Source organism: Salmo salar, chromosome ssa12, assembly GCF_905237065.1.
Source record: "Salmo salar chromosome ssa12, Ssal_v3.1, whole genome shotgun sequence".
Classification (NCBI taxonomy): domain Eukaryota; kingdom Metazoa; phylum Chordata; class Actinopteri; order Salmoniformes; family Salmonidae; genus Salmo; species Salmo salar.
Genome location: NC_059453.1, coordinates 23,767,660 through 23,783,511, shown reverse-complemented (window position 1 = coordinate 23,783,511; position 15,852 = coordinate 23,767,660). Strand labels below are relative to the sequence as shown.

General features: G+C 43.8%; 2 protein-coding genes across 2 annotated transcripts; both read left to right on the top strand.

Annotated features, from left to right (window-relative positions):
* Positions 1-1,622: 1,622 nt before the first annotated feature.
* On the top strand, positions 1,623-6,230 carry LOC106564554 (transcription factor SOX-10). The gene is made up of 4 exons (XM_045691118.1): positions 1,623-1,795; positions 2,517-3,189; positions 3,541-3,809; positions 4,013-6,230. Exons 2-4 carry the CDS (start codon positions 2,750-2,752, stop codon positions 4,789-4,791), a joined length of 1,488 nt encoding a protein of 495 aa, XP_045547074.1. The 5' UTR covers positions 1,623-1,795; positions 2,517-2,749; the 3' UTR covers positions 4,792-6,230.
* A 4,503-nt stretch (positions 6,231-10,733) lies between these two features.
* On the top strand, positions 10,734-13,073 carry cssa12h22orf23 (chromosome ssa12 C22orf23 homolog). The gene is made up of 7 exons (XM_014130688.2): positions 10,734-10,880; positions 11,051-11,144; positions 11,265-11,327; positions 11,502-11,681; positions 12,029-12,160; positions 12,445-12,545; positions 12,743-13,073. Exons 1-7 carry the CDS (start codon positions 10,878-10,880, stop codon positions 12,821-12,823), a joined length of 654 nt encoding a protein of 217 aa, XP_013986163.1. The 5' UTR covers positions 10,734-10,877; the 3' UTR covers positions 12,824-13,073.
* Positions 13,074-15,852: the final 2,779 nt, after the last annotated feature.

The following is a 15,852-nucleotide window of genomic DNA, read 5'->3' as shown; positions in this document are numbered from 1 at the left end:
TGTGTGTGTGTGTGTGTGTGTGTGTGTGTGTGTGTGTGTGTGTGTGTGTGTGTGTGTGTGTGTGTGTGGGCCCATAATATTCAGTCCCTTAATCTATCTTAACGTGTGACAATGTACTTATATACTGTAAATATCTGACATATTAATGATTATAAGTAAGTTACATACAAGTTACATAGTATACAGCCAGTTACAGTAACAATACATTTAATGCAGTAAACATCATGAATGATTCGACCTCAACAGCACAACCTTACACACAGAACACTCTGGATCTTGACATGTATTTTAGATGCATATGTAATATTTTTAAGGGACGTCCAAGAGCAATTTGGAAGAGGAATATCGGAAGTGAGAAAAGTTATGTGTTTCATAGAGTATAGGGGTGAAAGGTCACGTACATTGACCTTAGGATTGGGCCCATAAGGCCCTTATTGCTGGTCAACAATATAGGGATGATGATTTTGGACTTAATTCAACTCCTCCAGCAACTCACTCTACCCTATATCACTTTTTGTCATCTTTCAGTATTATATCAGCCACATGCAGTACTGGAAATGTACGCAATTATCATACTTGAGTAAAAGTAAAGAAACCTTAATAGAAAATTACTCAAAAGTAAAAATCACCCAGTAAAATAATACTTGAGTAAAAGTGGAAAAGTATTTGGTTTTAAATATACTTAAGTATCAGAAGTAAATGTCATTGATAAAATATACCTAAGTTTCAAAAGTCAAAGTAAAGGTATAAATCATTTCACATTCCTTATATTAAGTTAACCAGACATCACGATTTTCTTGTTTTTTTTTAATTTCTGGATAGCCAGGGGAACACTCGAACAGTTCATTTACAAACGAATAAATTGTGTTTAGTGAGTCCTCCAGATCAGAGGCAGTAGGGATGACCAGGGATGTTCTCTTGATAAGTGTGTGTATTGGACCATGTTCCTGTCCTGCTAAGCATTCGAAATGTGACGAGTACTTTTGGATGTCAGGGAAAATGTATGGAGTAAAAAGTACATTATTTTCTTTAGGAATGTAGTAAAAGTAAAAGTTGTAAAAAATAGAAATAGTAAAGTACAGATACCCCAAAAAACGTATTAAGTAGTACTTTCAATTATTTTTAGGCCATAGACCTAATTCTTTCATGATTATCTTCCTGGGGTTAACGATGACCTAGATATGAGTAACATATTCACTCCATCAAATAGGGCCTCACCAACTGTATAATGCCGTTATAATGAATATAACGACGTTATGTATTTTAATCCCTTGGAGATTTTTCGTGAAATTTTGTGTACTTTGACCACAAATGTATTATCATGATAGTTTATTTATTCAATATAACATGTCGACACATCAAACAAAGCGGGCCTTATTTGGTTCCTAAATAGAGCCAGTGTAAAGTCACTTAAGCCACTCTGATGTAAAATCTCACCTCCTTTCATTGGAAATATTAGTGGTGACTGACGGACAGGCAATAACAGTAACCCCGTCGTCCAGTAAGAAAGCCGGAGAATATTAAATGACCAATAGGCGTCCAGCGTGTGCGCAAGAGGGTGGCGTCGACTCAGTGTTGGAATGCTGCCTCTCAGAATGTTTTCCACTTTCAATCACTTTTTTTCTCGTTCCTTCTCACAACGGCGCTCTTTAAGCTCCGGTGCGCGATACAGAGCGGCCATTCATTGAAGGGCAAACCAAACGAGGGGGCAGGGGACAGGGCGAGCGCCACACTGGTGGACAGGGGAACGCACGAACTCCCGTGTTGAACGGGCGACCTCATAAACTCTGCATTGGTAAGTTTTGTAACTTTATTTTCCATATGAACATAAAATAGATTTGTTTACGCTTTTGGGTGGAATTTCAGAAATATCCAAATCTTATTAGCTAAGAGGTTTTTTTAATTCCCAAGATGATGTTGGGCTGAGTTTTACTGGCTTTTCCAGCTTTAGCCTTAAAATAGGATTAAAACAGTAAAATACATATTCTCAGAATTATTTAAAGATACATACTGAAACATTTAGGATGTTAGTTTTTAATGTTCAGTTTTCTTCATGAACCTTGTTTCTTTGGAAAATAGGGCATCTTGGGTGAAGCAAACCCTCCTATGATTAGCCTATAATGGCATATGGACTGATATAAAATGACAAGAACCGGTGAAGAAGAAGTTGGTCTTCTTATGATGTAGCCTATACATTGGTTCCAGTGGACATATATTAGCCTATCCTTCGTTACATTTTCTGGCCTAACATAACTGTAAACAAGAAAACATTGTATGAATGCCTTTCTGTTCGTCTCAGCGCTAACGGTCATTTCTAGGCCTACCATTGTAATGAAAATATCCGCTGGGAATAGACGTTGAATTGACGTCTGTTCCCACTGGGTACAGTCTCTGCTTAGGTCTATAATATAAAAAAAAACACGTGAAAAAAGTTATCAAATGGGGTCTGACCTCATTGCCCAATGTAACATGTGTTAATTGCCTAATGTTGTTCTATTCTATATTATTAATTTCAGGCGACATCGGTGGAAGTGAATGGGAAGTGCAAAGGACAGGATTTGGGTACATTCGATTACGCACGAGTAGGCTATGGGTTTACGCGTGGCATATAGGAATAATTCCATATAGAGGAGCGAGTCTGGACTCTCTCTCAGCTGTAGCTTAAAGTTTTACATTCTCTGAACAAATTTTCCACATTTTCCTGCAAGGATATTTTTTGTTGCCAATCGATAATAGCCTATACATTAAAATGTCTGGAGAGGAGCACAGTCTATCCGAGGCAGAGTTGAGTCCCGGGGGATCAGATGATGGTCACTCTCTGTCACCGGCACACTCCGGGGCCACCGGCGGCCGGGACTCCCCGCTCACCGGTCCGTCGCAGCAACTGACGGGGCTTTCTGGCGCAGATGGCGGCGGAGAGGACGGTGGACTAGTGCCCAAGTCAGAGGTGGATATGGACCGGTTCCCCATCGGCATCCGCGAGGCGGTCAGCCAGGTGCTGGACGGATACGACTGGACGCTCGTGCCCATGCCCGTGCGCGTAAACAACGGGAACAAGAGCAAGCCTCACGTGAAGAGGCCGATGAACGCCTTCATGGTGTGGGCGCAGGCCGCGCGCCGTAAACTGGCGGACCAGTACCCTCACCTGCACAACGCGGAGCTCAGCAAGACACTCGGCAAACTGTGGAGGTGGGCATTGGCAGGGCATATGAATAGGCCTACGTGGGAACTTGATCATCTTTAGGCTACCTGTAGGCCTTGTTGGCGTTTGTGTGCAATTGGAGCATAACTACTTCCTTCAGATACATTTACTTCCTGTATTTTTTAAATATGTTTCTGAAATGAAAGGCACTATATTATATAACCATTAACGTTATTTAGCAGACACACTTATCCAGAGCAACTAGGGTTAAATGCCTTGGTAAAGGGCATTATTATTCACCTAGTCAGCATTGGGATTCAAACAGTGACTTTTCAGTTACTGGACCAACCCTCTTAACCACTAGGCTACCTGCCTCCCGGCCATGTTTTGTCCCACAGGCTCCTGAATGAGAGTGACAAGAGGCCTTTCATTGAGGAGGCGGAGCGACTGAGGAAACAACATAAGAAGGACTACCCAGAGTACAAGTACCAGCCCCGCAGACGCAAGAATGGCAAGCTGGGGACCAATGGTGAGGGAGGGGAGGGAGCAGAGGGGGAGGGCAGCCACGCCCAGTCCCATTACAAGGCCCTCCACCTGGATGTGCACAGTACAGGGGCTGGGTCCCCCCTGGCCGACCTCCACCACCATCATCACCACCACCCTGCAGGTGAGTTCAACTTTATTTGTTAATGAATTTACCCAATACTATGAGTAAGTCCTACTTCAACTAGCTAGGGCAAACAATACGCCACCTGGTACCAAACGGCCTTCTGTAACCTGAGAGAACAAGAAGAAAACAGAACTACTGTCTCCATTCCAAATGTTTCACTTCTATTGCTTGCTGATCGGTATGTTCCCTTTTCCTTCCAGGTCAGGGTCACAGCCCGCCAACACCCCCCACCACCCCAAAGACAGAGCTCCAGTCTGGAAAGATGACAGAGGGGAAGAGGGAGGGCGGAGGTGGCTCGGGGTCTTCCCGTGGAGGAGGCCTGGGGGTAGGAGCAGAGGGGGCCTCCGGGGGCCATTCATCAGCGGGCGGGAAACCCCACATCGACTTCTGCACCATGGACATCGGCGAGATCAGCCACGACGTGATGGCCAACATCGAGCCCTTCGACGTCAACGAGTTTGACCAGTACCTGCCGCCCAACGGGCACCCGGGGGTCGGCCAGGGCGGCGCCACACCAAGCTCCTCCGCTACATCCTACGCCTACGCCCTCGCCGCCGCCAGCGGTCACTCAGCCGCCTGGCTCTCCAAGCAGCATCAGCATCAACAGCCCTCCCCCTCTGCCTCAGACGCCACCAAGGCCCAGATCAAGAGTGAGTCCGGGGGCGGGAGCCACTACGCAGAGACTTCCTCCTCTTCGTCAGGAACACACGTCACCTACACCCCCCTCAGCCTCCCCCACTACGGATCAGCCTTCCCCTCGCTGCCCTCCAGGGCCCAGTTTGAGTACGGGGAGCACCAGGCGCCGGGGCCGTACTACGCCCACTCCAGCCAGGCCCCGGGGCTGTACTCAGCCTTCTCCTACATGGGGCCCAGCCAGAGGCCCCTCTACACTACCATCACTGACCCCTCCAGCGTGGCCCAGTCTCACAGTCCTACACACTGGGAGCAGCCTGTCTATACCACCCTGTCACGGCCATGAGAGAGACTGAGATGCATGGGATTGGATGTGTGTGTGTGTCTCTACACCACCCTCTCACGACCCTGAGAGAGGGATAAAGAAAGACAAAGATTGGAAGGGTGGCTACTGAACGTGTGTGTGGGGGGGGGGTTAACAAAGGATGGATATCTTACTGATGTTGTATTGGGATTCATTGGGACTTGACAGTGTATCTATCCTTATAATATTTTACTGTATAGTATATTTTCTATCACAGCCAATGGTCAATAGCCAATCAGAATAAACCTTTAACCAATGTGTGCCATGTTTTAGTGTGTAAGGTCAGGATCCCAGCTACCAGAGTGTCATAGTGTATAGTAAGAGGGCTTATTGTGATGAGGAGCCAAGAGCACACAGAACTAATACCGTAGTGGTAAGAAGGATACACATAGGGTTTCAAAATGCTGCTAACCTTCCCCAAATTCTCAGGTTTTCCAGAAATCCTGGTTGGAAGTTCCTGGAATTAGCAGGGAAGAAGCAGGATATCCAGGAATCCTCCTACTGGGATTTCTGGAAAACTGGGGAATTTTGGGAAAGTTAATGGAATTTTTACAACCCTAGCTACCTATATCACAAGGATTGAGTAACATTTCCGGCAAGGACTGGCCTTCAGCGGGTTTCGACAGGCTATCAGCCTAGGACAAATACAACGTGATGTTTATCAGAACTGGGTTGTTTTAGATTGAAATAATCTGATTCTATTAACCAAACTAAAGGAAATGTTTGCGTGACTTCATTTTATGTATTTTTTTATGTACGTTTTAGTATTTCTTTGGTTATTTTTTATATGACTTTACATGTTCTGGTTCGATACTACACTGACATGTCTTCACCACTGCTTTTGAAAGAAAATCTTTATTTCAAATAGGTCAGTTTACTTGGCCAATTACTTTATGCGTTGGTATACGGGCGTCAGGTAGTCAAGCCGTTAAGTGCGTTAGGCCAGTAACTGAAAGGTTGCCGGTTTGAAACCCTGAGCCGGCGTGGTGGAAAAATCTTCTATTCTGCCCTTGAGCAAGGCAGTTAACCTGCAACAACTACTCCCCGGGCGCCATGGACGTCGATTAAGGCAGCCCCCACTGCACATCTCTGATTCAAAGGGTTTGGGTTAAATGTGGAAGACAGGGTTGAACGCGTTCAGTAGTGCAACTGACTAGGTATCACCTTCTGGGATGCTGCTTGACTCCTTATGTGTTGCATTGTGAAAAACCATAGTTGATGAGGAAAAAGGACAACAAAAACAAGGAGGGAAAGAGAATTCCTGGAAACACTTTAGCATAGAGTTCTGGAAAGCAGCACATTACCTCAACTCAATGTACATGTGCCAATAACACTTTACATGCTCTAATATCCTTGATGAGAATATATGGCACACATTTCGCTTATACTACTCATAAATAATAAAACAATTGTTGAAGTCACTGGACTTTTTTTTTTATTGATATGGATTGCATTTGTACGCTCTGGTTGCTTCTAATTCCATTTGTTTACCAAATTATCAAAGCAAAACAATCTACATGACTCAGCAAGTACAAAGTCAGCAAAATCTTTTCGTGAAGAATTCGCCAGCTTTAAACTAAAGATTTAGTCTTAGTGAGAATTAGTGAGCTGTTTAGAACAAATGCCACATGCTATAGTTTATGTACATAGGTTTTCCCCTCTGCATCTCCCTTTTCTGTATCCTGTTTAATGTCCCTCTCGGCTCCCTCTGCAATGTGAATGATCACCACATGCCTCTTCTTCCATAGGTGATTTATACGGAGTCATTTTATACTGACCCTCTCTGCTTCGTAGTTTTTATAAAAAATTATTTCATGTTTAGCTTTTTTTTCTCCATTTTGTACATTTCTGGATAGTTTCTAAAACTTTGTATACTACACATTTGATGCATCTGCTTTCGTCTACAAGAAACAACAATGTACAAATATTATTGATGTTACGCTGTCCTTCTATTAAAGCAATTTATTTATACAAAACTGAAATCTATTGAAATTCATTGCACATTTTGAGAAAATGCATTGATATATATACACTGCTCAAAAAAATAAAGGGAACACTTAAACAACACATCCTAGATCTGAATGAAAGAAATAATCTTATTAAATACTTTTTTCTTTACATAGGTGAATGTGCTGACAACAAAATCACACAAAAATAATCAATGGAAATCCAATTTGTCAACCCATGGAGGTCTGGATTTGGAGTCACACTCAAAATTAAAGTGGAAAACCACACTACAGGCTGATCCAACTTTGATGTAATGTCCTTAAAACAAGTCAAAATGAGGCTCAGTAGTGTGTGTGGCCTCCACGTGCCTGTATGACCTCCCTACAACGCCTGGGCATGCTCCTGATGAGGTGGCGGATGGTCTCCTGAGGGATCTCCTCCCAGACCTGGACTAAAGCATCCGCCAACTCCTGGACAGTCTGTGGTGCAACGTGGCGTTGGTGGATGGAGCGAGACATGATGTCCCAGATGTGCTCAATTGGATTCAGGTCTGGGGAATGGGCAGGCCAGTCCATAGCATCAATGCCTTCCTCTTGCAGGAACTGCTGACACACTCCAGCCACATGAGGTCTAGCATTGTCTTGCATTAGGAGGAACCCAGGGCCAACCGCAAAAGCATATGGTCTCACAAGGGGTCTGAGGATCTCATCTCGGTACCTAATGGCAGTCAGGCTACCTCTGGCGAGCACATGGAGGGCTGTGCAGCCCCCCAAAGAAATGCCACCCCACACCATGACTGACCCACCGCCAAACTGGTCATGCTGGAGGATGTTGCAGGCAGCAGAACGTTCTCCACGGCGTCTCCAGACTCTGTCACGTCTGTCACGTGCTCAGTGTGAACCTGCTTTCATCTGTGAAGAGCACAGGGCGCCAGTGGCGAATTTGCCAATCTTGGTGTTCTCTGGCAAATGCCAAACGTCCTGCAAGGTGTTGGGCTGTAAGCACAACCCCCACCTGTGGACGTCAGGCCCTCATACCACCCTCATGGAGTCTGTTTCTGACCGTTTGAGCAGACACATGCACATTTGTGGCCTGCTGGAGGTCATTTTGCAGGGCTCTGGCAGTGCTCCTCCTGCTCCTCCTTGCACAAAGGCGGAGGTAGCGGTCCTGCTGCTGGGTTGTTGCCCTCCTACGGTCTCCTCCACGTCTCCTGATGTACTGGCCTGTCTCCTGGTAGCGCCTCCATGCTCTGGACACTACGCTGACAGACACAGCAAACCTTCTTGCCACAGCTCGCATTGATGTGCTATCCTGGATGAGCTGCACTACCTGAGCCACTTGTGTGGGTTGTAGACTCCGTCTCATGCTACCACTAGGGTGAAAGCACCGCCAGCATTCAAAAGTGACCAAAACATCAGCCAGGAAGCATAGGAACTCAGAAGTGGTCTGTGGTCTCCACCTGCAGAACCACTCCTTTATTGGGGGTGTCTTGCTTATTGCCTATAATTTCCACCTGTTGTCTATTTCATTTGCACAACAGCATGTGAAATGTATTGTCAATCAGTGTTGCTTCCTAAGTGGACAGTTTGATTTCACAGAAGTGTGATTGACTTGGAGTTACATTGTGTTGTTTAAGTGATCCCTTTATTTTTTTGAGCAGTATATATATATTTCGTCCTACAAAAGCATCAGGTAAAAGAATAACAAGTAACACAACATATACAGTGCATTCAGAAAGTATTCAGACCCCTTCTCCTTTTCCAATTTTTTTTTACGTTACAGCCTTATTTTTAAATGGATTAAAGAAATTGTTATCCCCATCAATCTACACACAATAACCACTAATGACTAGGCGAAAACAGGTTTTTAGAAATCTTAGCAAATGTATTTAAAAAAAGAAAATCCTTACCTAAATAAGTATTCAGACCCTTTGCTATGAGACTCAAAATTGAACTCAGGTGAATCCTGTTTCCATTGATCATCCCTGAAATGTTTCTACAACTTGAAGTCCACCTGTGGTAAATTTAATTGATTGGACATGATTTGGAAAGGCAAACACTTGTCTATATTAGGTCCAACAGTTGATAGTGCATGTCAGAAAAAAAACCAAGCCATGACGTTGATGGAATTGTCCGTAGAGCTCTGAAAAAGTATTGTGTCAAGACACCAATCTGGGGAGGGGTATCTAAACATTTTTGCAGCATTGAAGGTCCCCAGGAACACAGTGACCTTTATAATTCTTAAATGGAAGAAGTATGGAACCACGTATTGCCACTCAGCCAAACTGAGCAATCGAGGACCTTGGTCAGAGGGGTGACCAAGAACCCAATGGCCACTCTGACAGCTCCAGAGTTCCTCTGTAGAGATGGGAGAACCTTTCAGAAGGACAACCATCTATGCAACACTCCACCAATCAGGTCTTTATGGTAGAGCGGCCAGGTTGAAACCACTCCTCAGTAAAAGGCACATGACAGCTGGCTTGGAATTTGCCAAAAGGCACCTAAAAGGACTCTCAGACCATGAGAAACAAGATTATTTGGTCTGATGAAACCAAGATTGAACTCTTTGGCCTTCATGCCAAGCTTCAAGTCTGGAGGAAACCTGGCACCATCCCTACGGTGAAGCATGGTGGTGGCAGCATCATGCTGTGGTGATGTTTTTCAGCGGCAGGAAATGGGAGACTAATCAGGATCGAGGGACAGATGAACAAATCAAAGTACAGAGAGATCCTTGATGAAAACCTCCCCCAGAGTGCTCAGGACCTCAGACTGGGGCAAAGGTTCACCTTCCAACAGGACAACAACACTAAGCACACAGCCAAGACGATGCAGGAGTGGCTACGGGACAAGTCTCTGAATGTCTTTGAGCGGCCCAGCCAGAGCCAGGACTTGAACCCGATCGAACATCTCTGGAGAGACCTGAAAATAGCTGTGCAGCGACGCTCCCCATCCAACCTGACAGAGCTTGAGAGGATCTGCAGAGAAGAATGGAAAAAACTCCCCAAATATAGGTGTGCCAAGCTTGTAGCGTCATACCCAAGAAGACTCAAGGCTGTAATTGCTGCCAAAGGCGCTTCAACAAAGTACTGAGTAAAGGCTCTGAATACTTATGTAAATGTAATTTCATTTATTTTGTATTTTTTAATACATTTGCAAAAAATTCCCAAAACCTGTTTTTGCTTTGTCATTATGGAGTATATTGTGTGTAGATTGATGTGGGGGGGGGGGAATGATTTAATCCATTTTAGAATAAGGTTGTAAAGTAATAATTTTTTATTTTTAAATCAGGGGGTCTGAATACTTTCCAGATGCACTGCAAACATCACTAATAAATCAAATCACTGCCATGTAGTCAGTAATACAACAACAAGATCTCTGTCCCACAACACAAACCCTTCCCCTAAGCAGTTTAATTTCTGTTTGTGTGTGTGGCAGGCTAAAATTGACTGCTAATTCGCTGCGTTTAATCGGCTGAGGCTGCATGTTACTCAGAGAGACAAAGAGAACCATTGAATATGAGAGGGAGGGAGGGAGCTAAAAGGGGAGAGAGCCAGTGAGAAGGCCAATAGCTACCACAGTCAGTACCCTACTTTACACATGGACTTTCATAAATGCCCTCCCTTAACTTACTCCCTCGTGCCCTGTCTCCCTCCCTCTCTACGTTTGCTCGCACTTCACAGTTCAGCTACGAAATTTATCGGATTCAAGCAATCAACAGCAGTCAGCAACCTAGATGATGGGGTAAAAAATGAATGTTTTAGCTAGTTAGACAGTCTCACAACGCACAATTTGATACTTGAGTCAAGAAACACAAATAGAAAACAGAACAAAATGTTTTTTAAAAAAAGGTTCATTCTTAGACGTTGAAAATGTAAGCTATATTCAAACACATTATTGCAAAAAAATGAACACCTCATTTTTTCCATAGCTCTATATGCCTTGTACAATTATCTGTGGTTTTGCCTCCCTCTAGTGGGTCAATGTTGTACTGCAAGGCCAAATGCCTCATCACGTGGCTTTAAGACCTATGGTTTCTATGGCAGCCGCCTGTTATGTCCGGAAGAGACACTGTCATCATTATCCCATGGTCAGCGTCAAGAAAGTTGAGAAAAATAGAAATCCATGGTAAGAAATACAACACTGTTTAGTTATGTCTTGATAAATATATTAAATGTTTGCAATTTGTTATCTTAGCTTCCTAGCATGCAACGTTTTGCTATCTGCCATGGTCTTTGCTCAGCAGCAGCTAACGTTATCTAAAGCCAGCTGGCTAACTTCTCCGTCATTCGTTGCAGATGGATACGTCTTCTCGTGATCAAGCTGGTGGAGGTCTGTGGAACTGTCCTAGAAGGACCCAGTACAGCAAGGAGATTCAGGAGATGCTGAAATGTGGGGTTTTGTTCTCTCTCTTTGTGTGTGTGTGTGTGTGTGTGTGTGTGTGTGTGTGTGTGTGTGTAAGCGTTAGATCCACACACATACAATAAGCCTACCTGTGCTCTGGTTTCACAGTAATGATGCAAGAGTCGAGACTCACCAACTTCCAGCAAAGACAGATCAATGACAAACTTAAGAGTGAGTGTCACATGTTTGTTATCCATCTTTTGGAAAGTAATGTTGACTTACTGCTTGAACTTCCTCCACACCTGTTGCTCTATTTTGAGTCCTATCATTAATTTAAGTTTTATGAATAATTTTGACAAACAAAGGTAAGATAATGCTATGTTTTTTGTTTGTCTGCATTTTCAGAAGGATCAGCTTTGCCATTGACCTGCAACCCCACATCATCTGCTCCTCCCTCACTGCCCAAACCCAAAGTCGTAAAAAATAGCACAACCCGCACTCCAGCCAAGCCCCTGAGGCGCACCGCTGACAATTGTAGTTCTGGGGACAACTACACCAGAGATAGGTTCCGCCCCAGTGCCACACGTACGCGTTCTGCTTCAGCTCTACCCCCTTTCAACTGGCCGAGATGTTTGGAATTCTAAAGAGAGGCCCTGTTCTTCTGATATCAGAACTAGTTCACTGATAGTTGGTCAGGGACACCCGGGAACAAATGTACCACCATGCTCTTGTAAAAAAAATTAAGTAATTTAGGCCTATGTGTACGAGCCCTCTTTTACAGAGGTTCCTCCCTCCATTTCATTCTCTCACATTTCATTTAAATGCATTCAGTTGTACAACTGACTAGGTATCCCCCTTTCCCTTTCCTTCTATGAGATCTGGATAAGAGATGTATGTGCATTCATTCTTTCCCTCACTTCTTCTCCTGTAAGGAGATTTAGAGAAGGAGAAGAGGAGGCTCCAGAACATTCTAGCTACGGGGCAGGAGGAGCCCAGACCCAGTCATCCCAGGAACATTTCCCTGGACCAGGGCCCAGAGGAGGAGAGGGACCGCTTCCAGGAAGGTGAGGTTTACCACAGAGAGGGAGAGAGTTACTGCTTTCTGGCCATGGGGAAACATGTCGTCCACATCTCTGGCTCTCCAACATGTTTTCTACATATCTCTCCTCCTCACATAACTTTCCCCTCATTTCAATTGAGTTCCATATGACTCTACTAAACTAATAAATTAATTTGCCAACAGTAGGTTGTACTGTAACCCCGTCCCAACAGTGTTTGATTAAGGAGTTTCTCCTTCGTTTGATGTACGGTCTTCGCATGTTTTCTAAGGATTGTGTTTCTTTCCTAGTTTTGGATGAGATTGAGGAGAGGAAGGAGTTTCTGGAAGAGATGACAGCCCTGGGGAAAGGGAAGCAGTATCACAACATCATCAACACAGAGATCTCACAGGTAAGTTGTCTGATATACCTCATGTCACAGGAATGTCTTTAAGGAAAATAATCTACACCTAAAAACAACGGTATTTACATTGTACGGTTTCGATGATGATACAGATTCACTGGTGAACACAACGTGGAATAACACACATAGGTACACCCACTCTCTCACACATTTGTAACGGTTGTTTGTGGCTCCTCGCCTTCCAGAAAATCCGTGAGCTGGAGGTGATTGACAAGGCCCGCGGTGCAGAGCTGAGGACCATTATGCCAGAGAAGAAGACTGAGTGACAGAGAGGAATACTTATCTACTGACTCTGCTGAATGGATGTACTATACTGCTAATACTCTCCTACAGAAAATACACTGCACAGGAATTCTGAACTCAAACTTGGATACTAGTCTTCATTTGTGCTTAATGCTTGTTCAAATTATGGCATGGTAACAAATGTTGCAGGGAAGACCCCAATGCATCCTTATCAAAGTGTGAAAAAGCATTGTAGTGTACATTAAAACATGACCACACATCTTTTTAGCGGCATTAATATGTTTTATTTCTCAGTGATCCTGTTGTTTCTTTAGGACCATGTTTCAACACAGCTCTACAGAAGCCCTTGGTGTGAGTTTTTAAATAGGAAGAAGAGGCACAAAGACACGAAGAGACAGACATGGAAATACACTGACTAACAGAACGCACAAACACACAAAGACAAGCAGCCGTTTTGAATGGAAGACAAGATCGTGTACTAGACAATATACGAACAGACTATAACAAGACATTCAGTTTAACTCCGGACAAAAACGAGACTTATTGACGAAGACATTTAAATAAGGGCACTCTTAACATAAACGGATCTCAGTACGATCGACTTTGACGGCAGATTCTAAGTTAAGGCAAAACTCAATGGAATTAGACAGCGTTTACAGAGTCAAAGGCATTGTAAAATATATAAATTAAAAGATTTGCATATTTTGCAGACTTTCCCAAAACAGTTAAACTGATATCAACTGGTAGGTACTAATAGTTTGCTACATTGTTAAAAGATATCTACGGAATTTAACACACACACACACACACACACACACACACACACACACACACACACACACACACACACACACACACACACACACACACACAGTGTACAAAACATAAAGAACACCTGCTCTTACCATGACCTAGACTGACCAGGTGAAAGCTATGATCCCTTATTGATGTCACTTGTTAAATCCACTTCAATCAGTGTAGATGAAGGGGAGGAGACGGGTTAAAGAAGGATTTTTAAGATTTGAGACATGAGACATGGATTGTGTGTGTGCCATTCAGAGGGTAAATGGGCAAGACAAATGATTTAAGTGCCTTTGAACTGGGTATGGTAGTAGGTACCAAGCTACCGGTTTGTGTCAACAGTAATGCTGCTGGGTTTTTCACACTCAACAGTTTCCCATGTGTATCAAGAATGGTTCACCACCCAAAGGACATCCAGCCCACTTAACACAACTGTGGGAAGCCTTGGAGTCAGCATGGGCCAGCGTCCCTGTGGAACACTTTCAACACCTTGTAGAGTCCATGCCCCGACGAATTGAGTATTGGGATACATATAGAAGGTGTTTTATGTTCTACATACTGCATATATATATATACATATATACACACACATACACACACATATATATATATATAACACAATCCTTATTGTATAATGTAGCCCCTAGAACTGTTCACACTTGTTTGGGTTGTAAATCTGGTCAGATTCTGTAATACTATTAGGTCAGTGACCTGCCGTGATACAACTATGTTAGTCAAATACACTGCTTTACATTCCTTGTTTAAAGCCATTACTTACATTCCATCTGAACTATTTCTTATGTCTCATTCTCAGACCGTGATTATCCAACCCTAAACATTGTCCAATATAATATCTACAGTCCAATAGTCTGTGATTTGGAAAACATGGTAAGTAGCTAGTTAAGAAATAACCTTTTCGCTAAAAGCTAGAGTAATTATTTGGGTTGTCATTTCGCCTTCATCTTAACTGGCAGTATTTACTCACAACAACGGGTTCCTCTTTTAAAAATATTCACAATAGCTCAGAAGTACCACAGACTCAAACCAGACAACTGACTGACACCCACAGCTCTTAGTTCTGTATCCAATCTACAGACGATGAGACACACAGCTCTTAGTTCTGTATCCAATCCACAGACGATGAGACACACAGCTCTTAGTTCTGTATCCAATCTACAGACGATGAGACACACAGCTCTTAGTTCTGTATCCAATCTACAGACGATGAGACACACAGCTCTTAGTTCTGTATCCAATCCACAGACGATGAGACACACAGCTCTTAGTTCTGTATCCAATCTACAGACGATGAGACACACAGCTCTTAGTTCTGTATCCAATCTACAGACGATGAGACACACAGCTCTTAGTTCTGTATCCAATCTACAGACGATGAGACACACAGCTCTTAGTTCTGTATCCAATCTACAGACGATGAGACACACGCAACGTCCATGAACAAAGGGAAAACCTTAGGACCACTGAATAAGCAGGAGATGAGGGAGTGTTCTTCTTTAGTTTCTATCATGATAAGAGACTGATAAATGGTAAGAAACCTGCAGTCACAGTATTTATATCTTTGTTAAAAGCCGATTTTAAAAAAGGCCTGGGTCACAATGTGCAAAGTAGTAATGAAAAGGGATAGAAGAAACCACATATTGCGCTGAACCTCAAAGCTACAGAACATATACCTCCTCTTCAATTCAGTCTTTAGACGGTTCTTAAGGTTTTAGTCTTAAAGCAGTTGAGTTCTCTTAATTTTCTCTTCACACAAAGGCAACTTCAAATATATACAGTACAGAACGCATTGGAGTGGCTGTATTTGAAAGAGCATCATGGGAGCTACAGTAGGGAGCAGAGTATGTGAGCGGAGTGGAGCGAGGAGCTACAGTAGGGAGCAGAGTATGTGAGCGGAGTGGAGCGAGGAGCTACAGTAGGGAGCAGAGTATGTGAGCGGAGTGGAGCGAGGAGCTACAGTAGGGAGCAGAGTATGTGAGCGGAGTGGAGCGAGGAGCTACAGTAGGGAGCAGAGTATGTGAGCGGAGTGGAGCGAGGAGCTACAGTAGGGAGCAGAGTATGTGAGCGGAGTGGAGCGAGGAGCTACAGTAGGGAACAGAGTATGTGAGCGGAGTGGAGCGAGGAGCTACAGTAGGGAGCAGAGTATGTGAGCGGAGTGGAGCGAGGAGCTACAGTAGGGAGCAGAGTATGTGAGCGGAGTGGAGCGAGGAGCTACAGTAGGGAACAGAGTATG

Bases quoted from the DNA above. Each gene is read 5' to 3' on its own strand.
- LOC106564554 (XM_045691118.1), top strand. From the start codon at position 2,750: ATGTCTGGAGAGGAGCACAGTCTATCCGAGGCAGAGTTGAGTCCCGGG. The intron at 3,190-3,540 runs GTGGGCATTGGC...TTTGTCCCACAG, and splicing joins ACACTCGGCAAACTGTGGAG to GCTCCTGAATGAGAGTGACA. The intron at 3,810-4,012 runs GTGAGTTCAACT...TTTTCCTTCCAG, and splicing joins TCATCACCACCACCCTGCAG to GTCAGGGTCACAGCCCGCCA.
- cssa12h22orf23 (XM_014130688.2), top strand. The intron at 11,682-12,028 runs GTACGCGTTCTG...TTCTCCTGTAAG, and splicing joins GTTCCGCCCCAGTGCCACAC to GAGATTTAGAGAAGGAGAAG. The intron at 12,161-12,444 runs GTGAGGTTTACC...TTTCTTTCCTAG, and splicing joins GAGGGACCGCTTCCAGGAAG to TTTTGGATGAGATTGAGGAG.